Source organism: Bacillus rossius, chromosome 17 (assembly GCF_032445375.1).
Source record: "Bacillus rossius redtenbacheri isolate Brsri chromosome 17, Brsri_v3, whole genome shotgun sequence".
Taxonomy (NCBI): domain Eukaryota; kingdom Metazoa; phylum Arthropoda; class Insecta; order Phasmatodea; family Bacillidae; genus Bacillus; species Bacillus rossius.
This window is the reverse complement of record NC_086344.1, coordinates 29,327,652-29,355,571: the sequence shown is the minus strand read 5'-3', so window position 1 is coordinate 29,355,571 and position 27,920 is coordinate 29,327,652. Positions and strand designations below refer to the sequence as shown.

The 27,920-nt window shown below is 36.2% G+C and overlaps 2 protein-coding genes across 4 annotated transcripts in view; both read right to left on the bottom strand.

The window, feature by feature from the left end:
• The window catches only part of LOC134540631 (protein Fe65 homolog), a 244,498-nt gene extending 226,427 nt beyond the window's left edge, over positions 1 to 18,071 (bottom strand). For 2 of the 3 annotated variants that reach the window (XM_063383483.1, XM_063383481.1), the window contains exon 1: positions 17,908 to 18,071. The gene's annotated coding sequence lies outside the window, so the exon portion shown is untranslated. The other variant, XM_063383482.1, reaches the window with a different exon arrangement.
• A 3,845-nt stretch (positions 18,072 to 21,916) lies between these two features.
• Positions 21,917 to 27,920, bottom strand: part of LOC134540632 (vesicular integral-membrane protein VIP36) — a 29,375-nt gene continuing 23,371 nt past the window's right edge. The window contains exon 7 of the mRNA XM_063383485.1: positions 21,917 to 27,869. Within this exon, the coding sequence (XP_063239555.1) occupies positions 27,718 to 27,869 (152 nt within the window). The 3' untranslated portion in view covers positions 21,917 to 27,717. The remainder of the gene's footprint in view (positions 27,870 to 27,920) is intronic.

Sequence of the window (27,920 nt, the reverse complement as noted above, 5' to 3'; positions counted from 1 at the left end):
TGTAGAAACTAAGCTGTATTTCGACTTTCGAAATATAATAACACACGTGAACCACAAAAAAACTGTGTTTTTTTGTTGTACACTTAACCAGTATTTGAATGTTTTGTTAAGGCGACTGGTGCACGGTAAAAAACGGTCACAGGCCCGAAAACAATGAATTTTGTATCATATGACCACTAAAGAGTCTAGATGCCTATGTGGGTGACCGTTACTATGTAGGGAGGTCAGGAGCTTAGTTCCAGCTCGTCAGTGGCGAGATGGCCTTCAGACGGGAAGGGTGTCACTGGCGGTCGCTCTGCAGCCTGCCATCTAGCAGTAACTAACATAACCTCGAAGATTGTATCTCGCTCTCCCTCTAACACACAGCCGATAAGGTTCTATCGTGCCCGGAGGAGGGGAAGGTTTAGCAGGTTTCTCTTTCACTCATCCTTCGCCATGGGGAGGCGGAATGGATTATTTTTTGTCCGCAACTGCGCAGACGTCATGTGGCCACTCCCGCACATCTTCTCACTCAACTCGCTCATTCTCTCACACTATTTCAATAAATCTTTTCAAATCTTCAACATCAATACTTTAAACCATTGCGCTTCCTACGGATTAATTATATTTCATGCACGTGCCCGAATTCAGCTGCAAAAAAAAAATAAAATGGGTAGTCAATTTTTTTCTTCAAAAACCTTCCGAAACACTGTGTATTAAAAAACATTCTGAAAGCCCATTTTTCTAGATAAATGGAAATTCTAAATCACCAACGCCACAAGGAAACATTGTGCTTGAATATTATGTAAAGAAAACACCTCTTAGTTTTATAGTTATGTAAAGGTAGTGTGATATGTTTTAGATGTCGCACCATCTTATCATCCATGTAGAAGAGTTACCCGAAAAGCTGACAAGACTATTGCCATGGAAATGGAAATATGGTTAAGGAAATATTTTTCAAATGTTTGTAAACAGTAAACAACATATAAAAAATCTTATAACTGTAAGATTAAAATACAAACAACCCTATAGCAAATTTAATTTCAATATGAAAAAGTCTACAATAATGTTTACAAGAAACGAAATTGCAATAGCAATACAAAAATATCGCAATTTTGTTACATTGTTAACATATATATTATTTTTAATAAAGGCAATAAAAATGACATACTCAATATTTCGAATACAATAAATACCTTAAGCCCTACATAATTGCAGCGATATTCACAATAAATGCTTTTCTTAAATATAGTAATTAAAAAACATCGTAAATAAATTATGAACATACATATTATGGTGAAGGAAAGTGGACACTATCACACTGAAAAATCTTAGAGGGTAGTTTTCCTCATCTTATTTCTTTCTTTGCATTTTTGGTCTTGTTCGTTAAAATATTTCATGTTCAAATACTTGATACGCATATACGTTCTTGTCCTGACAAAACAGTATATAACTTCTTCTGGATATTTATTTTCAGTAGTTCCGCAAATAATTTTAGTCAGTGATTCAAAAATCCGCTCTTTTTTGCACAAATTGTTGCCATAAACATTATCAAAACACATTTCAGCGATCTTTATTAATTCCAAAAATTCATTAGTGGGACATTTTAAGTTACCCATTGATTGTACATGTATCCAGCTATCGTCCTCCGAATTGAAATCCGTAGTGCCAAGGTCAGGATATTTATTTCTGAAACGGTGAGCTATATAGCCAGAAACATATTTCAGCCCTTCAAGAGAAATTTCGTCACTTGAAAGGGGCCTGGCCTCTAAATCTAAGTCTATTTCTTCCATGTCAGCAAGATCTATTTCATTTAAAGGTGATTTCTCTTGAAATGTCTTTGTAAAATACATTTCCTTGCACACAAGTAGTTCTGTAATTTAATTATGATAAGCACTGTCCTGTTCCATTTCATTTGACGAAAAATCACTTACCAAACACATTTCGTCTGTCTTCTCATCCGTGTTTTTCCGTTCAGCAAAAACTGCTGCAGAATGTTTTCACAATATGTAGTTTATAATTCTTTATTTAAAGTAAATGGGCGACAGATGCGTATTTTGATGTCCCATACCTCTAATATACGGAGAGAGAAAAAACCACTCTAACACATCTTAGTTCAGTTTAACTTAACAAATATTTAGGTTAACAGGTCCTATACATATTTCCGAATGTTTTACTGACTGAGTTATACTGGACAGTAATTAAATTGATCGCTGATATTTATACTTTTAAACGAAATTTTGGATTTATCATTTTATGTAAACTCTAATGCGTTAAAAAGTGCAACGCAACACTACACACAGGTAGTGATGTCTAGTGCACTGCCCTATGCACATTAGTTAACAAAAAAATAAAATGAAATATTAAGTACTGATAAATAATACCTTGATGTCGTGATACAAGTAACACATGCTTATCTGATATTTATCTCAATTAGAACACGAAATAGGAAGACAAAATAATTAACTGATTTTAAGACTGATTTATTACTTACACAGTACAGTGCATTTTGAAAACAAATGGGTCTTAAGAAGCGAAAATCGTACTCGATTAAAGGATGGTATGGTGTTCGGTATATTAAGGTTTCTCTCAAAGTAACGGTTTCACAATGCTTTTAAGATATTAGTTACATCCCAACATAAGTTAAAAACATTTCTCTTAAGAGTGTGCTTCGTAGCATTAAAAGATGTGCCTTAATTATTTTGCAAATTTATCATTGTTATGGAGACGATGTCAGGGGTTTTCGTAATTTTTTTTTAGAAATATAGTACAGTATTAGTAACTACGTTAAGAACTGTTATTTTATTCACACAGAGAAAATAAATACAAAATGCTAAAATTTGGCATTTGTCTTTTTATATACTATATAGGTTTGTTATTATATGTGTGTTGTAACATGTATAAAAATGTTGAATATATTCAACAATATTTGGTAATTATATATATTAAAAAACTTTTATGTACGCGACTTGAAACGGTCTTGAAAAGGTTTTCAGTATATAAAGGCCTATTCTATGATTTTTTTTAAATTATTAATTCTTATGCAAACAATTAATAAAATTGAAAGTTTCTTACATTGTCAGTATATGCATAGCATTACAGTTATTCCAAACAATTCTCTACCAGTGTTTACCTAAGGTTTGCATGTTACGTTGGTTCTTCTACTAATACACGTATATTACAAGAGGTTTGTAATAGATTAAATGAGGTAAGTAAGAATTCGTTTTTATAAACGTTGTGTATTAATTTATAAATTTTGAGACGTATAATAACAAAAAGAAGTGCGTTCCGAAGACATATGTCGGTAGTGTTACCCACTGAAACATTATTCCCACTTCAACTCTCTGTAAAAATAAAAGTATGGGGTTGAATGCGTCAAAAGGGCTATATAAATAAAATTTTAGGCTTTTTCCTTATTTCATACGCTGGTGTTCCACACTTATAATTGCAAACAAAAATTTTTCCTCGATGTTGTAATTTACTCTGCGTAATCACAAAAAATTTTGGCAGTAAATAGGTATTTAATTTTTAAAAATGAAAGCATTCATGTTTCGAAAAAAATATTAACGCGATGTGGGGAAAAATGTTTACAGATACTCCAGTAAAATTTTCAGTTTGATTGTTTTGATAGTTTCGGAGCTGTTGCGAGTTTAGTTTGGAGGATTTTTCGGCCACGCGAGGCAAGTTTGGCTCGATTTCGTTTGCTTCCAGCGTAGGAAGCAGGGAACAAACGCCGATACCCGGCTTCACCTCGCATCCTCTGCTGGCCTTCCCTTGTCCTCTCCAGATGTATTACTGTATATTAGCTCCATGAGCGCGACCTTGACAGACCCTTCGTTTCTTCGGCCTCCTCTCTCGCCCTCCCTCTACACCCCATTCTTCCCCCTCCCCTCCTGCAGGCTGCGGCCAGCCAGCTGGAGCTCCGCCGGACTACCTGGTTCCGACAAGCGCCACCCTCAGCGCCACATCGCGGGGACATTCTTCCCGGCGGCGAGAGTTTTACATGCAGCACTAGAACTGTCACTCCAGAGGGCGTGTTTTGAGTCGGATCGTATCAAAAACAAAAGGATATGAAAATATATACATAACTCAATAGTTTTCTGCCAATTATGTTTTCATTTTCATTTAAATTTATTCTTTAAATCGCTCCTGAAGTAGTCCAGCAGTGATCAATGGAAATTGCCAATATTAAACTGTAATTTTGACGATAAAAATTTTTTTTCTTACTTTTATAGGTGCAGAAACCTATTCGCACACTCGTTTCTTGAACTATACTTAAGTTTAACATAATTATGTGTTTTCTAAATAATTCTGGCTTGGAATAAAAATAAATGCATTAAAAATGACATAACTCAGTAAAAAAGTTTATTAAAAATATCCTAGGTATATTATGTCTTAAAAAGAAGCATCAAAAATAAATATGTACAGTTAAATTAGTTTTGTCATAATATTTTCCATGCACCAATCGCCTTAATATACAAAGATTATTCTATTGGATTAATGATCAAAGTAAGTGAAATCTGTGTCCACAAATAAACGAAGATAGTCGTTAATTCACGAAGATCCTTGCATAATTTGCAGCCGACCTTTTCGTAAATTGAAGGTGAAATATTTTTTTAACAGTGTAGGAAATATACTTGAAAAACTGTTTTTATTTTATTTTTAGTGTCCACGCAACCCACCTTGGGAGATGATTTTCGTATTTTCTTAGCGGAAGCCCGCGTAGCAAAGGGGATACACGTGCCCCAAATTTAAAAGTCTTTGGGTCTTAAAGTTCCTTTGAATTGGTGATGTGTAATACTACGGTATTATCAGACTAACTGAAATTGTTTGTTATTGTTTTACGTTCGAGGTTAATACCGCTTCCCGGACTTTCGGCAGTGTTTTGTTTTGTTTCTTGCATGGCGGCGCGCGCAGCTCGTGCTGCGTCGTCATGACAACTGCTGATATAAATAATCGCGCGGCTTTTGGAACAGCTTCTACGAGCCTATGCTTGTGTAATAGTGACATTTCATTGGCCTAGGTAAAAAGGACGCTAACGTGTCACGGCCGTGACTGGCCTATTTCAAGTAACAATTTAATTTAGGCAAGATAGAAGAAAGAAAGAGTGGAAAATGACGCCATTTAGTGCATGGTGAAGTTTATCCCCTCGGGGAATATTTATACGTAACGAGGCTATTTTCTGCGTTATTACTGTGAAAATTACGTCTGCATACAGGGCAATAGTCAGCGACGCCCTGACATTGAATGCAGAGGGCTTGCATTCAATTTACGTGAGTTACGACGTATTTTCTGAACGATCTTAATCGTCCAGAGTTAAGGTATGGCCTGCATCGTCTTTGTATTGGGACGCTAACGTAATTTTTTACCGTCGACTTAATTGAACAGTATTAGGACAAACTTCAAATTATTATCAAATTACGTGACCAGTGATTTTCGGCAAATATCGGCAATTTAATTAAGAACCAGAATTTATTCACACACAGGTTCAGAGGTCCAGAAGCTAGGAATTTCATGCTCGAGCAAGCCGGAGCAAACCCCAAAACTTTTTACTTTGTGAACACTTTCAGGAACTTAAATACTTTTTATTCATTTTGTTTAAGAGTCAGGTTGTCTACGAAATCCCATAGACTGGACTCATTTAGTTATTTAATATTTGTTGGTTCTGTTGATTCCATGTGTTACACCCCTCGTGCCTCAAAATAGAATTATTTGGAATTAATTAAAAGAGCCTTGGAAACAAGCTGGAAAAAAAATACGTTAAATGAAATGATTTACCAGAGGCGACACGAGGTGGGAACAAACACAATTTAGGAACTTCCTGTAACAAGCAAAGGGGAAGTTGGGGGATCGTTATAATCAATAAAATAAAAACTACACGATTAACTTGATCTATAGTTTCCCTGTTTTATTTGCCCTAATGAATATCATGTTTCAATTATTTTAACATACATACAAAAGATTTAGCAATTTTCCAAGATTAACAAAGGGAACACGAAATTGGGGCTGGCCAGCGCTTACTTAAACTAATTTACATTCTTAGTTTGAAATATAAACATTTGCATTATGAGTGGATGGATCCCATGATGAAATTGATAATTAGTTCTATTCGTTTTACATTTTCTTGAGAAAAACACTGGTCGCTGGTGAGTTGGTCATCCGGCTGAGATAGTACGTCGCTAGGTAAAGGGGAAATGTTGAAATTACATTACCACCCGGGGTCTTCAAACAATCACGTCGGGTGGTAGAAAAGTTTCTTCTAATGTTTCTTCCCACGGAACAGGGAAGGGGGGGAGGCCACGAGATGAGAGCATCAATCTCTCCCGGTCATCGAACCCTGTCTGCAACAGTCCAAATCAAAACTGATTAGAACTGGTATACAGGCAGTCTATGGGGCAGAAAATGCCCGGAAAAAAAAATTTAAAGGGAAAAAGGAGGGTTCGCGAATTATCACTCACCAAAACAGGGGAGTTGCCCAGCACGCTGCAGTCGTGGAGTCAGCCAGGCTCGGGAGCTCGCGAATTGCGCGGCAGGATGCGGATGATTTCTTCATAATAATAAATTTCAAAAAAATTAAAAGCTAAAAAAAATAACTATTACATTGCAGACGGACTAAACTACTTGAAAAGATTTTAGGGATAGCATCCCTCAATTAGGCGACTACATAGTCGGTTGCGGCCGGATGGAAGTTTTGCAAAGTCTCGTCGACTCGCCGATAATCAAACGATCCGTCTGCAGTCGCGGCGCGAAGTGTCCCGCGGAGAAACGCGTCTCGTAATTAAAAGTAAAACTTGAATCAAAAGTGGAGGGGAGGACTGGGAGTCCGGACCGAAAGGTCCCGAAGTTCCCCGAGTGAGGGCCATAAAAAAACTCTGATTGAAGTCTCGAAGCTGGTAGCATTGCGTCGACCTTAGCGCTACCTGTTGGGGGCTGTCTGAAATAAAAAAGAATCGACTCGCCCACGGCATCCATATAACTCAAGGCAAAGCAGGTGCTGCTCCCTGGCGCCCTAGAGGGTAGGCAAGCGGAGAAGTTCGCGAATTGGCCGCTAGGAAGCGCTTGTGATCAGTTTTGGCGCACTCGTTTTGCGAAGAGACCTTGGAAACGGTCACCGGTGTCCAGGGGGTTACGACCGGTCATTGGTCTTACTTGGAACTGAGAAGGGGGGGAGGTGGGGGTAAAATGCAACGCTGATGGGAAACTACGCCCCGTCGTGGCTACAGAGGGGCGAATATAACACTACGACGTGATGAAAAAGGCGAATCTCAGCTCGTCTCTGCGAACTGGTCGCCTGCAAGCTACAGCCTTGCCATGCAGTTAGGATCACGAAGGGAAATGATATTACAGGCTTGAGGCGTGACTGAAGGCGGGGGAAATGGTAAGCGGTCTGCCAGTTAGTGATTAGGCCAGCAGAATATCCGATACGCCGATGGGAAAGGGGCTCCAGAGCACTGAGACAAAGTTTAACTCAGAGGAGTACACCGGACTAACAAATTAAAATTACACTATAGTAGGGCAAATAAAATTTCTACACAAAAATTTAAAATCATAATAAAAATTTAAAATATATTGTGTCGAATTTACAAATTAACGGCACACATGACTCGAGGTTTTTGATGCTATGTTTAAGGCAATAAAAATAATTATTGAGATTATTATTTTATTGTCACATGTTGAATACCTCTGGCGCCCTGTTATTTCATCCTGCAATAGAGTTCATAACTAATTTTAAAGGAAATATTAATTTCTTCAAGTACACATTTGTGTACAGATGAAAGGAACATCGTGTGATATTTCACTTCACACAAACTCTACTACCCTTTTGCACCCCTTTAGGGATGGAATTTAAAAAAAAACTCCTTAATGCTCCTCAAGGTTACTTTAGGAATATTTATCCTCGAAAATTTTATTAAGTAGACTTGTCAATGTCCAGCATGTGTGGAAATACCTCAATTTTTTTTTGTAATTGATTTAAGTATGTACACATATTACAAAGCATCTCTCTATCCCCTCTCTAATTCTCTATCTCTCAATATATGTATCTCTCTAAATCTTCTTGTATATTTCTCTCTCTACCTCTATCTCTCTATATCTCCCTTTATAATTCTTTATATCTTTCCTCTAGTTACCTTTATCTATGTCACTCTATAGCAATGAAAATATTAAAATTTTATTTGTTTTAACTTACCTATATATATTTTTTAACCATCTTATTACTTGCCACAGGCGTGACATAGCCGCATGTTCGAATGCAACGTTGTGTCAAAATTTAAAAGCCAATCAATGAAGAACTCTCGAAGATTTAAGATTTCGAACGAACAATTAAAATTATTACAAATTTTATTTACATAGTTTTATAAACACGAGATTTATTTGATCCGAAAATTATATTTTAATTCATGGGATAAATGATGACCCACTGTTGCAGGAGAAGATAATTATACTGGGGTGAAACAGGAGCTTGGGAACTTGTGCTGGTGATGCTATGGAGGGGAGGGGGGTATGCTGGAGGGAATAAAGGGGGTATGCAGGAGGGATGGAGGGGGGATATGCATGAAGGCAGGAGGAGGCGGCCTTGAAGGACGAGACCACACTCCTGGGAGCTGGGAGCCTTCCTTGCCCCAACAAACTACTTGTGGTCGGCCCCCCAAGTACGGGCAACGCCCAGGGCGTAAGCTGCGCGCAGGACTGGCAACTTTACCGCCGCAAATAAACTCGGCTCTGACCCCAAACGCACTCGCACCCTGCTACCTGAGCGCGGGCGCCCGAAACGGAAGCAACTACCCTCGTTGTTTTCGGAACGCAACCTCGTTAGATAAACCACAGCTGGCGTAACAGTGGAGGTTATTTATTAGTGCATGGAAACTGGGTAGTGTCTGTTCTAAAGTTCAATTAGTCTACGAAATATTTCATTACTTTAGTCCATGGAGTACGTGACTGTTCTAAATTGATATTAGTTTACGTAGTGGGTGTGCTCTAAAATTGCATTAGTCTTTGGAGTATGTGTCTGTTCTACAGTTGTACTTAGTGTATGGCGTGTTATGTTTTTTTTTTTTTAATTTTAGTACTCACTTTCACCAAGCCACCACAAGGGATCTGTGACTGTATTATACTCAGTGGGAAACTACAATTTGGTGTTTTTTTTTACATATTTATTAAAATAAAAACAAGGACAGATTGAGTCGTTACATTTGGCACGAATATACGCAATTCCAACTGCCCAAAACACGTTAAACTTAATGATATCAGATTACAAAATTTCGAAATGTAGCATTGTTGAACATTCTAATTATTCTTTCAATTATACCCATCTATACTGATAGTAAAACTGTTCGCAGGAATAAGTACGCGCATTAAAAAAATGTGTGTGTGTGTGTGTGTGTGTGTGAAGTATACTTGCGAAAGAAGTGAAACTTCTTGCATTTTAGTTATAGATAGAGATAAATTACTGCTATTTTTTAATAGAACAAGAAAGTGTAATTGAGAATAGTAAGGACGCGGGTATGATCTCAAATTAATTTAACTCTTTTCCACATGAATAAATAAATTGTATTCCTTTGAATTAAAAAATGTATTAAATATTTCTCATGCATTAAAAAAAATTTGATTTTATATATATCTTTAAACTTGAAGCTCGCCGATAATTAGGTAGTTTATGCAGCTTAACCAGTTGTCCAAATGTACGTGTGTAGTCTGAGGTAGGTATCTGGCATGTGAAAGTGACAACATGGCATACGAATAGGACCCAGCTCAATGCTACTTTGATGAGCCACAGTCACCCACAGCTACACGCCGATCGAGAAATATTCACGTCGCTTGGTTCAATTGAACATATTTACACACTCGTGGGCTCGCAACTATGATACGGTGACTGATTTAGTTAATCAAATAACAATTGGTGACAAATAATAATTACCCATGTCAAACTAAAGCGTGAAAAATATTATACCAGCAGAAATATTGAGTCACACAGCTCAAAAACAATACTCACATAACATTGTTTAACAATACTGATTTTACACAAGTAATTTAATTAATAATACATACACGAAAGAACAATATTTTCTTTCGAATATGGCCTGTGGCAGGGTGCACAACAATAAGCTCAAACCCCGCTGTGTTGCCCTCTGCCCAGATACTCCCTAAAATCGGGGTGGCGTCAGGCGCAGGCGGGTCCCTACCACCGCGACCCGCCTATCCCTGCAGCATGGCGGTGTTCAACCTGAACCGCACGTCGCCACGTGGAGCCCGCTCAAGGCTGCTCCAGCGATAACCGCCCGCACCAACGGCCCCGGAGTGGGGATAACGCGACGTCCACCCCCCCCCCCCCCCCCCCCCCCCCAAGAAACAACCAGCGCACATGAAAGTGCGCAAGAGACAAAGACTGCGAGAGAGCAAGTGTGCTGCGTCATTTTCTACCTTTCCCTGCCGTCTTCCTCTGTCGGTTCCCCCACCACAAACCTAGCTATTTTCCCTCATGCGATCGGAATTTTCGAAACGCTCGAAAAATTGTTACCCCCCTCAGCAAAAATGTTTCACTTCAAAAATTATAAAAACAAATTAAATATATATATATATTTTTACATCACGTATGCATTTAGAAATTAAATATATAGTTTTAAACAATTTTGTCGGTTGGTCTGTTTTTTTCCCGGCATGACTTAAAACAGTATTGAATAGATTTCTAACAAATTTATTTTTTAGTAACAATTTTCCTATCTTAATTACTATACTATTACGATATTCCACCCCCGAAATAACGAAAAAAACGTAAATTTTTGCTGCAGTAATTAATTACAGCTCCGAAACAAAATCAAGAAAAAGTTTGATTATTGTTGCAAATATTAAATATACAATAATAATTAATAACATTTGACAATTTTTTTTAATTTTATACCCCTTAGAGGTGTGAGCAGGGTGATTTTAGTTTAATGAAGTTAAAATTATATATCTACAAATATAACAGAGCAGTGGGTAATTAGAAAAAAAATTGAAATTGAAAACATGGTTACAAAAACATATTTCCTTTTACCGTAATAAAAGCTTCCATGCATTTTTCATGATACTTATTTTCAATGCCAGGCGTTAAATTTTAAACTCTTACAAAATTTCATTTCAAAACTGTTAAAACTTTTCCTCTTCGGGAAATTACCGCGTTTGTCATCCAGGTTTTAAATCACTTCACTTAACTAAGTAAGTAGGCATACTGTTGAGCGGAGCAAGAGACTACTTTCGATGACGTCGCGCGCTAGAAAGCAGGCCTGGAGTCTAGTGGTTGTTGCGGGGACGCACCACAACGCCGAAATGCCAAAATGACCACAACGCCGACAGCTAGAAAACTGCTGTGTACCACAACGCCGAATTACCACAACGCCGAATTACCACAACGCCGAAAAATGTCATTGCAGGACTGCCACAAAGTTTAGGTTAGGTTAGACTAGGTTAGGATAGGCTAGGTTAAGTTAGGTTAGGTTATATTACGCTAGGTTAGGTTAGGTAAGGTTAGGTTTGATTGTGGTATTTCGGCGTTAAGGTACATTTAAGAAACACACACAAATTCATTCAGTTGTTATTTCGGCGTTGTGGTACACAGCAGTTTTCTAGCTGTCGGCGTTGTGGTCAATTTTGACATTCGGCGTTATGGTATTTCGGCGTTGTGGTAACGACCCGTTGTTCCCCTGGACCTCGCCCGCCACTAGTTGTATTAGCCTATGGTGTGAGTAGCTGCTATTGTATTAGTCTATAGTGTCAGTGTCCGCTCTTGTATTAGTAGCATATGGAGTGTGTGTCTTGTTCTAAAGTTGATGTATCATCTATATATTGGGTAATGAGCTGAGGATACCACTGAGTTCAAAGGTTTCTTCAGGTTGGACTAAATAGCCCCCCCCCCCCTTTTTTTTAAGTAATACTTCTTTAGACGGGTTATAAAAAAAATGATACGAGTGAATTATTACGAAGCACGCTCACCATGAAACGAAATTTTCAAATGATGAAATACGGCTACATACAAAAAAAGAAAGGCTACATCATGTATGTGTTTTGGGGTTATGTTCCCGTATGTATAATTTATTTTCATTAGAAATTTATAAACAATTACGTTATTATTTAATAAATTAGATTAAACATTCAGCATATTTATTGTTTTATTTAATTTTAATTAAAATTATCTCTATTTTTACTTAATTAAATAAAAAAAATTACACGCAGGTTTATATTATTATTAAATACAGAGTATTTATTTAAATTTTTTATTTGATTGAATTCATACTTTACCAACAGAATTTATAATATAACTCCAACCCTTTTATTATTTTATTTCTATTAATTAGTTTCAAACAAAATTAAAGCTAATTTTTTTAATACGCCAAGTAAGCATAACTTCTAACGCACGCACACATTTTTTTTCCAGCATATCTTAATTAACACTGAATAAAATGACTTCTTCTGAAATGAACTGGGGGGAAAAAATCACCCTTGGCCATTTTCCTCAAGAGTTTCAGAAAAATGTTGTTTGAAAAAATATAGGATTAGTTTCGTGTTGCAAGTAACGAAATGCTTTTTCAACAATCAATATCAGTTTTATGTAGTAGACGAGCTTAATAAAGAAAATATGTTTACATTTTACGGAATTTGTGAGAAAGTTAACTGTGTCGTCGCTGTATGCAATGTTGTAAACAATGGACGAATAAATTCTCTCGTTTCCTATCACAATTAAGTATACGTAGGCACAACTGGTTTACCCTGGTATAACGAAATGTACACGACTATTACTAGAATGCACAGAATACTCTACAAGTAATGTGACACGTGTTGAACACACCTGCAGTTACGGCAACAGTAACATCTTTGAATATATATACTGTATAGAAGTCGCGAGTGGATAGGATTTACTCTACGTTTTTCAGAAGCGTATGATGAGCAGCTTGGGAACTTCACCGCTGCAGTGCGCTGCCGTAACGCCCTGTATCGTCTTAGTTGTTATTTACACGTTAGAGCGCAGCGCTGTCGCCTGCTGTCATTCCCCGCACCCCGCACCCATCATTCACTGCAGCTCAACGTCATTCAACGGGAGGGGGAAGGGGTGTCTGAAGAGTTCGACACTTGTCCGCTAGGGACCACCACAAGTCGATGCCCTAGAGATGGTGGCGATTGCGGCGGTGAATTAACCAACTACCTCAAAACCGTATTAGAAATTTTAACCTGGGCTGGCGACTTCTATACAGTATATATATATTCAAAGGTAACATCTACAAGTCATTAGATTTTCGATGTGCAACATATTAGCTCTCGGTATACGTACCTACCAATACAGCATTTGGTACGAGTAATTTCTTGAGTGGAAAGGAAGTCACGTGGAACGGATTTGTGTAACCACGGTGCTGCCATCTGTGACGGATGGCGCGAACCAATGTTCACAAAGCCAAAGGGAAACTTTAGAGTATTAGATGCTTATAATGAATCCTAACAAGATGGACAGCATTAAAAAAAATATATATTCCTAGTAGAAAATCCGGTCCAAAGCTGGAATTTATGTATTTTTGACAAGTCTTTTTTCGCATCAGAGCCATTACATTAAATAGTTTAAAATTTCACTCTGCAAATTTAATGATTCAAAAGTCGACGTGACAGCTTCAGCATCGAATTCTAGACGCGGGTGCGAAAAACTACGTGAGATTCTCGTCAAAATATGCATATGAAACCCAAAATTTGCATGTATATTTCTTATCACGCTCGGCATTATTTTGCGTCCGAGTTTCGCATTATATGTGTATCTGCAACATGACAACACACATGAATTCGTTCGTTACCGAGGTTAGACGATGCTACACATCTATGGAGGGTAGTGAAAGACACATTCACAATTTTTTTTTTTTAATTTTTTAATTGTGGGGTTTGAAAAGGTGTACGAAATAATTTGAAAGGGACCCGACAAAATTATTTGCCCACGGGCACTTAGTTTTTCAAAGAAACACCCCGAGGAAACCCGCTGGCTTAATGAAACGTCAGCCAAGTTTCCCCACTTGTGTAAAATTCGGGTCGCCTAGGTGGGAGGCAAGTGATTCAACCTCTCAACCTGCGAAAACCCAATGTTGTATACATATATATGTGTATACATATATATATATATATATATATATATATATATATATAAGCGAAATACCACTCACTGACTCACTCATCACGAGATCTCTAAAACTATACACCCGATTGACTTGAAATTTATCATAGTTACTCATTTTGTGATGTACACGCTCACTAAGAACGGATTCTGCGGAAATCCGATCCCAAGGGGAGTTTCGCGGGCGTAATATATCAAAATTTCCAGTTTTTGGTAGGAAATCACCATGGCAACGGCTGTTGCTTTGTTGATGCTTCATTCGTCTCTATGGCAACGACTATTTCATTGTTAGTGCAGTCCTCATCACCGTTGAAATTTTGAGGGTACTTTAAATATCAAAAATTGCCCTTTTTTTCAAATATATATATTTTACAGACTTGAAACTTCACAGTAATGTTCCTTATGTTACGCAGGATGACATTTTCCGAAAAGTAGATCCCATGGGTGGTTAAAACCAGGCAACAGTGGGTACCTACTTTGTCTGCATGAGAACAGGATTTTGCATTGTTCATGCCTTCTGCGTCTCCATGGCAACGGGCATCGCGCGGCAGTGGCGTACCCACAAGGAGGGGCATGTATAATGGGAGGCGCAAGAGTTATCTGCCTGTAGACTGCCGTAGCGAAGTACGGGTACATCAGTTTTATGTTGCGTGCACGAGTCGGGAAACCACCGGTGCTATTCATTTTCTCTCCGGTACATTATACAGCATTGTAATAAATTTTCACTGAATTTTTTTTATTTACCATTACTGTAAATGGGAGATGTGGCTTATTTTTTCCATTAGTATAGCCGTGCGAAGCCGGGTCGGGCAGCTAGTGAATTCATAATCAAGCCTGCGCAGCATAGATGGGTGCCAGTTCACAATACAACGCTCACATGTGGCCGGGTAGCGGATTCATTCTGCGTGAAATCACGCGCTAGGCTTCAGCGTGAAAACACGCTGTAACAGCAGCGTGAAAACACGCACGTGTGGCCGTAGCCTTAGACTTGGCACGACTTTGTCTAGATTTCATTACTTTTTAGAGATAAACAAGCAGCTCCATCGAGACTTGGCTAATTTTTTTACAGAATGTTTTTGGTGGGATTTCACTTCTTTTTGTAGAAACGTGGGCATATTGATTTATTTTATTAGATTTGCTTATTTGACACATTTTTTTTCTTTTTAAGAGAATTTTTTTTATTATTACAAATCTTTCTTTTCTTTTTTTCCGGTTCTGATCCTTGTACAGTAAAAACAGTTTTTCGTATTGCCCATTCGCGTTCATTATTTATTCTTTTAGGCGGTTTAGACGGTTAAATTTCTGAAAGATCAGCGCGGTATTTACGCCTAAACCTCACGAAATAATAAGCGAAATCAACGAAATGCATATAATCCCTCCTAATCCCTAGCAAACGTTTTCAAGCGCAGTAGAAGATTGTCGTAAACGACTGTAACGCGGCCGGTTGCCACTTCGCAATATAAGGTTATCGGAAAAACAAACGTAAGCGCGTTTTAAAATACAGTCAGCGCCATCTAGCGCCGTGTGCGGGTATCACCGCCACTCTTAGTCCAATGACTTATATTTTGACCAAATTTTGAGCGGTATTATTTAAAGTTTTAGTGTAATTTGTTTATTTAATTTGTGTTATGTTCGAGTAGAATAAAGTTAATCGTTCGACTATTTCTTCTTGTACACTTGTAAGTATAAGTATAAAAGCCAGTCTAGTCTTATCCAGAGTTTTCCTTTAATTTTATTTATATGCGTATTAAAAGCAGAAGGGGAGGCATTAGCCCAGCAGTGGGAAGCAATAGGCTAAATTAAATTAGAATATGTGTGCCACTACGCTGGATTTTTGCAATGACAGTCGATTTTTTTATGTACCAATAGTAGAAGGGGGCAATACCATATCTCTAATACAGCTGAGACAAGCTGAGGGTTCTTCATCAGATACTTCAGACCTTCGATTTTTGACTTCCAATGAAGAGGCAAACAAAGTTGAATATTTTTTGTAAAGGCGGTATGTCGATCTTTAATAGTTTGGTTGGGCTCTTGTGTTTTCAAATAAGGGTCACCAGGTACTCCAGATCTTCGATTATCCTAGTTTTTATAGTTTTCCCTTTATGTGGCCATTAAACCCTAACTCTGCACCAAATTTCAGCTCTCTGAGTTTATGGGAAGTACTAGTTCTATTTTGATGAGTGAGTGAGTGAGTGAGTGAGTGAGTGAGTGAGTGAGTGAGTGAGTGAGTGAGTGTGAGTGAGTGTCATAAATGCGAAACTTTGCTTTCGCTTAACTTCGGAACTAAATGACCTAAGACTTGAAATTTTATTTTAAGTATGTGATTTTATAGCTTACTGGATGACGAAAATTTCTGCGTTCTGGTCTTATCCAGAGGTTCTCAAATAGGGGCCTGAAAATGCGGCGAAATGGTTCCAGTAAAGGATGGTACGGCAGTGTTGCCTAACCTAATAGACGCAGACGGTTCACACGATTTATTAGCAACAGTATTTTAAATGAAGCAAACCTAACCAACCGTTCACACGATTTTACAGTATTTTACATGTAGCTAACCGTTCAAATTGTACACATCAGGGTAAACTACAACATGAAATATAATGCAGTTTTACAGAATAACTAAATATGAGAACTCAAAAATACCCTCTACTATTTCTTACACAGTATGTGCAACTTGAGGTATTATCACAATTTTGTACATTAAAAACACCCTTATTACAATAAGCATTACGTAACCTTACACCTGAAAATGCTAAGTAGGTGGTTTTTTAGTTAACGTGCAAGAATCCAGTAGGTAGTCTTATTAGTTTTTTCCCTTACGTTATGCTGCATGAACTTTTCCCAACAGGATGTTCTCATGTTTGTATGTTTATGCCCACTTGGTTCTGAAATGGAAATTAAGGTTTTTTTGTGCTTTCACTTCACAATTTTCTTTTTCATTGACATGTCTATTATTTTAAACTGAGACTTTGAAACTTTTATTTACAGGAATAATCTAAAAACACGTTAAATGGAAACGAAATAGTACAATTTTATTATATTTATTATAATATTATGGACGAGTGAAATATACGTAAGCCCAACAAAGAAAAGTTGAGTTTTTATACTGAAACACATTAACCTTTTAAAAACGCTGCAACTAGCCATGAAATTAATCAAGTTATTCTATTATGCAGTTACCAGTACCTACTACAAAATAGGTCCTGTACCTACAACCGTCAAATTGATAAGCGGACGTGATAACTTAGCTCTAACATAACCAATACTTCCTTAATAACTAGCTACTAGCAATGACAAAATATTCAAATAATAAAATTTATCTGCCTCAAGAGATACTTATAAAAAGCAGGAGGGGCAAAATTACTGTTACAAAACAAACACTCGGAAATTTGTAAAAGAAGCTCTGAATATCAGCTCAGTTCTGGTTACACATCATTAATATTCTTTTGCATTTTAATGTAATTTGCTTTTATTTATCTAGTAAACAATATCTAATATATCAATTGTATAATTAAATTAGCATGTTATAAAGGCTATTCCCTCAAAAGAGTTATATAGTTATCGATTATGGCATACCGATGGAATTCGTAAGCTCCGCTAACGTAACGTCACTGTCGGCATGACACACCTAGGAATTAGCAATACACAACACGCGCGAAACAAGTGAATATTTGAATACTGAAAATACTGCCAATCAGGTTATGAAGTTCGATATCAAATCGCTGCCGGAAACCACTTGCTACAGACAACCCATCTGATTTTGACATTTGGTCAATACTTCTTGACCAGAAAAAAAAGAAATTACAGCTTACCTGAAAATATGCAGACGCAAAGAACTTCTGAAACTTCGAAGACTTACAACCAACCAGCTAATACTAGTCTATCGATCTGTTAAATTTCACCACAATTGACAGTTCCCCGGGTAGTAGAAAAATGCCGGAACAAAATGGCTGATTAGTAAAGCCAGGACTACCAACTTCAAAATTACTTAAGTTTTTAAAAAAAGGTAAATTTCTTTTCACCGTTAGTGATTTAACACGAATTCATAAATTAGTCCGCGTGAAAATTTTAGCTCACCTTCGAACCGTTGAACGTATTTTAAATTAAACAGCTTTGACCCAGAAACGTCAAGTGAATTGCACTAATGTTTAAATAGCTGATACATAAAAATATGGCTATACACCGAGATTATCATTGCTGTGGCACTATTTTAGGAAACAAACCAACTTAACCGCGGGAATTTAGATATTTAGGGGATTTAGTGTCATGGCTTTTTAAAATGATAAAATTTCTTGGTTAAATACTTTAGCTACAATATAACATGCAGATGTACCCTATTTTTCATAACAATTTAAATTGCTCTAATTTGACAGTATATTTTACATTGCTGGCGACAGACCTATTAAAATTTTCATTACAAAGACCTGGCGAACCAACTAAAAAAATCGTCTTTAAAGAAATTAAATTTTGATTTTATTTTATGGGGGTTCAAGGTGAGTCTTTAAGGTGAGGGGACCTTCATGATAATGAATTTGATTTTTACAGGAGTTTTGGTAGGTACCTACTGAACTCACAACCCAAACCACGCGAGTGTTAAGGCATTTCTACCATAGTCCGAAACCTGTGGGCGGTCCATGTCCTTATCCTTATGTGAATGTCACACTGTCACACGGGAAACAGCAGTGTCTGCAATTGCAAAGTCCATTGCCCGATCTACTGATTTATGTCACCAGAGGGCAGTAAATATAGTGCCAACATCGATTTTTTTGTTTACTTTTTCCATGCTTTGAAAAAATGTGTACGCAGCTAAGTTTTCAATATTTAGTTATCTTGTGAAATTCATGGGAGGTCAATAATATATATATTTTTATTATGTAAGGCAAAAGCAAACTCTAATAAATGTCCATTATTTTCTGTTCACCTTTAGAAACAGGAATCGTTAATTGCAAATATCACGAGTGTTCATTCCTCTACGCTACCAAAGGACACAGATTGAGACAAAAAGTTCAATTTGAACAACGTATTCGGACCAGGGAGATTAGGACCACCGCCCACACCATGCAGGGCATCAGAGAATAATGTGGCCAATCAGAGATCAGTGTCCGTCAGACACAGATAAAGACACTGCAATTGCAGATGGGCCTTTAAACATTATTAATTACAGCCACTAAGATCCCCAAAAAAAGAAAAAAGAATTCAGAAAAAATGAGCATCTAGTAAACAATCCCCTCACGAGTACGAATGTTTTATTTAGTTTTATTTTTGACGGTTTGTTAATGTTCACTTTAATAATTATATTCATGTGTTAAAAACTTTTCTTACATCAAAAGTTGTATAAATATATAAAAAATCTTTATTCAAGACCATAAATTTATAAGTATTCCAATGCCACTCCCATACATGCATCCTTTCTTTGAACGATAACCGTTCCCGAAATGTCTTCCCGGAGCCGCCATTGGTGGTAAAGAAAAATTGGATTTCAAATTCATTGCTTAATTTAGTTTAAAAAAAAAATTAAAAAAAAATTTAAAAAAAATAATGTGAGCAAGTCTTTTAGTAGGTACTTGTCAGTGATTTATGCTTGTAATGAGCAAATACACCTATAATATGGAACTCTCAACACAAAATTTAATGAAGAATTCATTAAAATTATGTCAAACATGATAAATATATGCACATAGTATTTCAACTACATTATTGGACGTAAAAATCACGTAGTTTGCGCAACCGCCGATGGAATTCGTTGCCAGAGCAGCTACGTCGACTATTGAATCATTCCATTTGCAGACTGAAATTTTAAACTGTACAACGAAATGGCTGCAATAAAAGCGAGAAAGTTTTGAAAACATACTTAACCCCAGCTTTGGAATTGATTTTCGACAAGAGATTTTTATTAAAAAGTTTGCACATATTGTTAAAATTCACGAGACAGTTGGTACTAAAATTTTTCCCTTTGACTTTATGAACTTTGGTTTGCTTCATCCAGCCCAGATGGCAGCATCAAAGTTGTTACACATTTCCATTCCTCGACTTCTGTCGCATTCACACAATTACTCTTGCCAAAAGCCGTATAAGATGTTGCACATAAAAAAAAAGCATAAACAAAAATACAGAGGTATGTGGATAAAGAGTAAAGACTATACAAAGAGAAACAGAAGACCAGAATAAAGCATAGACGTAAAATGCTGAGTGTTCACTGCAAGTTTTTGTCATTAGATGAGACAGTGGCAAATCCAAATACAGAAATTTTCTTTAGAGTGGGGGAGGGAGGGAGGGGGGGGATTTTTTAAAATAAAATAGAAAAAAGTTAAAAATTGAACATGTGTATTAAAAAAAATTTGCATAACTAGTGACACTAACAAACTATATACGGGTCTACAGTAGACGTAAGCGATATGACCTCTCGCACAGTAACCAATATTTTGCAAATTTGTTCATAACTTCAGGGAAGGGATGATCTATCCCCACTATGCCTTTCCCCCCCCTCGCCAGTGTCCATCACTGAGACCGAAATTTTTTTGCCTACATGCTGGTGGTTTATCGGGAGAAATTCAAAGAATCAGCTATAATGTTGTTATCTGTTAGATAAATTGTAAAAAAATAACTTACTAATGTATATAATCCATTAATTTCAAAACTTAATGCCTGATTCACTCAAACACAGTAATTACAATAAAATTAGGTCTCATAAATATTAAACACCCTAATATTTTCTATGTGGAACTTATAAGAGCTTTTATTTATGTTCATAATACTTTTTAACATTTATTTTGAAACTTATGTGCTTCACTTCAAATTCATACTAACATTTCATACTGAAAAAGTGGTATTACAATGCAATAAGACAGCAGGAATGTCAAATTATAATTCTCTTGCAGCGCAATTTAAAAAGAAGTTACTGCGCTACCAAAGATATTATTAAATTGGAGCATTTATGTCCAAAGAAAACCTGCCCATTGACAAGCAACGAAGGTCCAATTTCTCTTTCCAATATGGCAATTCATAACGTGTTTGAAGTTCTCATATGGACAAGATAACTGGTGCTTTCAATACATTCAATCAAAATGTAAAAATTTGAATAAATACTCAGTATTCGTATAAAAATGTGTATGAAATTAATAATTTAATTTATTAAAATAATTTAGATGAATTATAATTAATAATGAAAATCAATAAATATGTTGGTGTTTATTCTAATTAATTTTAACTATTCATTAAATAATAATTTAATAGATTGCAATTTATAACAAAATTAATTATACATACAGGAAAATAACTTCACTTACATAAGTACATTTGAAAAAACCTTGGAAAAAATTTATAAACACAATTTCTTCCACTAATATTCACAATAAATGAATGTTTATTTATTTTTTCCTTAAACTATATGGACCAGTATTCAATATCAGTCACTATAATATATGATTCTAAAGCACATACATAATTTTTTATTTGTATGTAACTTTTTTTTCCATCCTGTCAATTTTTGTTGCATGGTGCACATGCATGTAAAAATTCATTCTCATATTTTTTTCATAAAGTGCATAAAAGAAGTACCTATTACTTAAAAAATAATAATAGATTTATTAAAAGGATATTAAAACACATTTACCACTTCTTCGGAATTCATCAAGCCAAGTAACGAAGTAAATAACTCTTTTTATCTCTAAAGTTTTTTTTCGTTACAGTGGGTGTTGGGGCGGGTTGGGGGCATTATTTGCCCCCCCCCCCCCCCCCCCCCCCCCCGGCCCTCAAAGCTCTAAATGTTGCATCAACAGATCAACAAACTCCAGAACAATGGCAGCAAGCAAACTATAAAAAAAAAATTATAAAGTCCATTTATTCTACAACCAACACTCTTACCAACAATTACAACAGGATCGCTCCAATCAAACTTATTATCTATACTCCGAATGAGCATTATTACAAATACACAAATAACAACAAAAAAGAAAACATCCATCCACATTAAAGAAAAAAAAAACACTGGAATATATAATGCTATACATAATTATATACACACTCGGGATGAAGAGAATTTATTCTCGACATCACAATGTGAAACAGAAACACTCCCAATAACCAATAAGGCAATAAGCATCTGAAAGAATATATTATTTTATGGATACATATTTAGTGTGAAATTCCGGCCCGCGAAAAAATTTGTCATGTAAAAACCCATGTGTAAACAATTTAACTAATAATAATCTTATTTTCAAAAATGAAATCATGTTACAACGTTCTGATTACAGCTTATAATTATACCAATTTTATTTTATTATACAGTAACTTAATTTTTGAAGTGAAACTTCTTTGCTTAAGGGGGCTACAATTTTCGAGCGTTACGAAAATTCCGATCACGTGAGGGGAATAGTTAGGTACGTGGTGGGGGAACCCAGAGAGAAGACGGCAGGGTGGGGATAGAAACTAGGCACCAAACCTGCACATATGCATGCTTGCACACTTGTACAATAGCATTAACTTAGCACTCTCACACTTACATATTTTTATTTTATTTTTTTTTATCTGCGACCTCAGCAAAAGAGAATTACGTTTCCTACACCTAAAAATATAAATAAGCAAGAGGTTTCCCTTCTATCGCACATGGACTCCAACGCACTAATTTTTTTTTTCAGCTCGCTGTTTGATTTGTCATCAGTTGTGATGCTTAAGGACACAAAAGGATTAACTTAAAAATAGCTGCACATCATACTTGATAAAAATAAGATGCTTGAATCAAACCACTGAGATTTGGGGTGAAGGTGGGGGGTGGGGGGGGGAAGTCGCTGTCATGTTGGTGTTCTTGAAAACTTAATCCGCAGATTGGAGCAAAGCTGAAATCTGTCCACCACAAAGCAAAATAACCTCCCCCCCCCCCCTTCTGGGAATGGTAAAGTTAAGGAAAGACCAGCGGGGTGAAATGGCTCTTAAAGTTCACAGCACCCACACAAACAATATAAACCGCCAATTCTCCGTAATAATATATTTTAATGATTTCATAGTAAAGAAACAGGACACTTAATGGACTTATGGTAAAGTCTGTCGACAGTACACTATTATAAACATCTTTAAACATAAGCAGCACAGGCAAAAATGGTACACAATAATTTAAACATAAATTTTATCTTTCAAATAAAGTTACTAGTTGTGCAGTTCAAACCCTTGTTTTTATTTTAAAATAGATTACAACACACAAAAATTTTGCTCTAAAAGTTAACTTTCTTCTGTTATTTTTTTTTTGTTTCATTTTCATTTATTTACTCCCTGTCTAGTTTTCCTTTTTAATTCATGTTTCTATATTTATAATTTTTTTTTCTTCCTCTTTCATAAAAGAGGTCAATAAATCAAATTCCCATAAGAATAGCAATGCCCGCTGAAAAATTTCAAGAATTTATCTTGTGTGTATGCATATAATTAAAAAAAGAAGTTTTTATCAGTGGAAGATAAAAAAAAAGAGCATGATTCATAACAATTAAGGGGAATGAGCTATAATTTAGACAGAATCAGTAAATAAAAAAAAACATATGGAGGCCAGGTCACAAGAGGTTGAAAGGCCATTAATTTCCGTGCAAACCAGTGGCAGATGCAGGAAATTATTTTTTCACGTGATAACGTCTTATAAATCGATGAACGCCGGCTGCACGCACGAAAAAGCATGATTCACTGTCACGTTCCGCCTGAGCCGAGCGTGCAAGAACCGGCCAGCCACCGTGCGAGAAAATCTTCCATAATATCAAACAGGTTAAGGCGAGCTTTTTAAAAGCAGCAATTTAAAAAATTTGATTTATTTGTCCAATTCCGTCATTTCAAATTAACAATTTATTGACATTGATTTGATTTCAGTTTATTTCTATAACTAATTGTTCGTGATTATATTTTAAAAAATTATTTAAATTAAATTTGCAAAAATTGTAAATAATATTTGAAAATTAAAACGTATGCAATTTTTCATCAATGTTTTATTATGACGTTATCACATAAAATTATCGTCCGTAAACTGACTTTACAGACAAAACCCCCTTTTTTTGTGTGTGTAGGATGGGAAAAGGAGGGGGGGGGGGGGGGGGGTTGTCTGGGGATAGTATTTTTAAAAAAAAGGGGGGGGAGGAGGAGGTAAAAAAAGGTTGTAAATAAATTACATTAGAATTTGTGAAATCAAAACAAAAATATAAAAAACACAGTGTTTCAACAGTTAAATTAACATTATAAACGTGCGTCACTTCCTACGTAGTAGTGCGATAAACAGCTCAAACTCACATCACCTAATATAAAACGCTGACTCACAAGCTATCATGCCAATTTTTTCCACGGCCAAGGAGGGGGGGGGGGGGGGGGACATTTATTTCCTGATTCACCTCCCCTTTTGAGTCCACCACCGGCGGGAACTCTTGGAAGCCACTGAATGGATTTTTGTAAAAGTTTGCCATACATTTTAAACAATAAATACAGCAAGTGATGCTTGGGTTACATCAATGAATCTAATTTAAAATGTTAGTGCTAAAAACAAAACTAAATGATTTTTCAGTCATATGTACACAGCAACTTTCTCCTAGCTTGAGCACGTGATGATAAAACATGGGCTAAACACCTTTTCAATAGAAAAAACTCGACAAAAAAAATACTCACTAAAATATTAACTAAAACTTGTCCTAGCATTCAAGTTTTTACACTAGTTAATTTACCAAGACAAATTAATCCCAAAAGATACTATGAATATATATATATATTTTGGTTTACCTTTAAAAAATTGAACAAACCATTCAAGCAAGCCTTATTTCTTTTTTTTTCTCTCTTCAAAATGGTTACCAATACAAATAATGAAAAACTTAATCAAATTTTGCTGAGCTAGACTATAAAAAAATTTAAGTTTTGGGGCGGATATTTTCCAAAGAAAAAATTTCACTTTAGAACCGAAACTAACCTCTTTTTGATAACCATTCCGATTCCTCAAACGTTTCTAGCTGCAACTACAGTTTTGTGGAATGTCATTTGAACGCAATGATTACATAATAAGCTCATACAAACACTAATAAATGATCATGCAAATACACAAATGGACACACAATGCAATCAACAAAAAAGCACATGTTTACTCGGACACTAATGTAGGACAAAGAAAAACCGGGTAATTTGAAGATTTTTCTAGACATCCCATTATTATTATTATTTTATGGACGGAAAGCCACTAACAACAATAGAACCTTCTAAACAATAAACATTTATTTTGGTCTGATAGCTAAGTACTTTACAGTTTTTAATTATAGCTCACGAATGTGTGTATATATTTTTTGACAACCAAACAATTGAATGTATCTCATTTGTTAACAAATAAATAAAACAATCATATTTTCATATTTTACTTTTACAGATGATACCTAAGGGCTTCTAAAAACCCCTGGAAGTTAACTTTAACCCTGCGCTAATGGCAACACTGCTTGCACCACAACATAAGACGAGAGAGAATACAGATGCACACCTCGGACAGCGATTTGAAACCACATCCACAAGTATTTCCGGGAAAGCATCAGCACGCTATTCTCCATAAAGCTATGCTCCTTTTACAAATTGTATATTACATTTCCAAACAAACATTATTAAATTTAAAAAAAAATATGCTAATGTTCAACTCCTATATCAACAGCGGTCAGACTTAGCAGATGTCTATAAACAAATATGAAGAAAATGTACCTGTTCAGTCAACCATCTTTTAAGTATCAGATACATTTGCGTGTTTTCTAGATAAGATAAAACACAGACGATCGATCAGAAACTCAAAACTGTATTGCTCAAGTTATCGTACTTTTAATAAAAATGAATACACCAAATTTTTACTTGCTTTAATCCCTTATCTTAACTTCACAACTAATGGACCTGGCTCCAATCTTTTTCCGGGAAGCGGAGGTGGAAAAAGGCCATTGACCTGAGGAATTTGAGTGGTATGGAGTTTGAAATTTTGAAAAAATAATAACAACTTCAAAAGTTTATTCCAATCCTGAAAATTCCATTTTCGAAGCTATGAAGCCTTATTTGCTGTTATGTTTTCAGGTTTATTTTTAGTTCAAACGGTTTAACAAAGCAGGGAGATCTGGACTGTTTCACTGGACCGCTACTTCTGCACATCAAACGTAACAGCCAAAATCAAACTGCCTGTTCATGCATTATGTGTCCATTGGTCCGTACAAAACTACATCAATAATAAACATACATACTTCACGATAACAAGTTTTAAAAAATTGCCAAAAAAATTCTGCGGCATCAAATTGGATATCCCTTACCTTAACACACTTAAAATTAGTATTCAATCTGAAGAATTCATGCACACCTTATAACAACTAATAAAAAAAAATTAGTTAATACGAAAGTTGATAACTAAGGATGAGAAATTGATATAGCTAAAAAAAGGTTTTCTTCAATACCTAATAGATATTTTAGATCAACACTGTGATTATATTCCACTGTCATACGTTGTAAGTCATCTTACGTACATGATACATCAGTTCCCAACCCTTAATGAAGTCCAAAAATATAATTTTTTTTTTTAAAAGCTTACAAATGATAATGATCCTAAAACAAATAATAAGAGAGGCACATTTCAAACATGATTATGGTAAACTGGACCCCAAATGCAATCCATGCAAATTACATGAAAGTAAAAAATACACATGGTAAATTTACATAATTTAACTACGGTATTCACAATTCTATCAACAGCACTGAAGCCACAATCACTGGTTTACAAGCACCTAAAGTTTACAACAAGCACGGACGTGGTACTCGACAATATCGGTAAAGGGACTGAGGCAATTAATTGGTCATTTTAAAAACATAATTTATCTCTGACTCTTTCCATTTCCCATGCATTTACATCAAATTTCTGTCTACAGTGACAGGAGAAAGAAAGCACTTGGATAGACGATATGTGTATGAACTAGAACACACAACACCCATATATTTATACTGTAAAACAGGTATATGTATATATGTGTTTAAAATGATTTTTTTGGCATATTCCGGATCTAAACCTTCCTCCCCCCCCCCTCTTCTAAGTATTTTAATATGACCCCACAACATGTTGAGTAGATACGATTTTCTTGATCGCTGCACAATCTTGAATAGCACAAAGCCCAAGTTATTAACAGTCAAAAAGGCTCAGAGAAATGTTCTGAGGGGAAAAAAAAAGTTGTCATCACTGGCAAATGTAGTTTTTTTATGACCAAACACAGTTAGTTCATTAAGGCACTTGGGGGGGAGACAAAAATTGCTGTTCTCGCTGCAATGCAAAGTCCGCATGCATTTCCATCGTAAATAAAATTAGACGACCCCACATGTTGAAATAAGTTTTAAAACTCACCACGTAGAGAGACCAGCATTTCCACTTTAGAAAAATAAAAAATAAAAAAAAATAGGAATTTGTGATATTTAAAAAAAAGTAAATGACACGAATCGACCAGAACAAAAAACTACAGCACGTTAACTTTCACTGTGACACTCGGGAAAGAAACTCCGGGAGTTCTCGCTTATGTCGGGCGAACAGCCGCGCTCCGTCGCCACGGAACACGCGCTCCAAGTCGGCGCGGGTCAAGCGGCCGGCCGCGGGGGTCATGGCGAGCCCGCCCGAGGCTTCAGTAGAACCGCTTGCGGGAGTTCTCCTGGTGCTTCTGGTAGAACATTATCCCGATCACGACGCAAGCGATGAGAGCCAACGCCCCCACCAGCATCAGCAGGAAGATCTTCACCCCGGAGAGCGACGACGGTTTCGGGTCTTCCACGTGATCTGCCAAGGAAAATAAATACGAACCAATATTACCGTGTTTTATCGCATGAT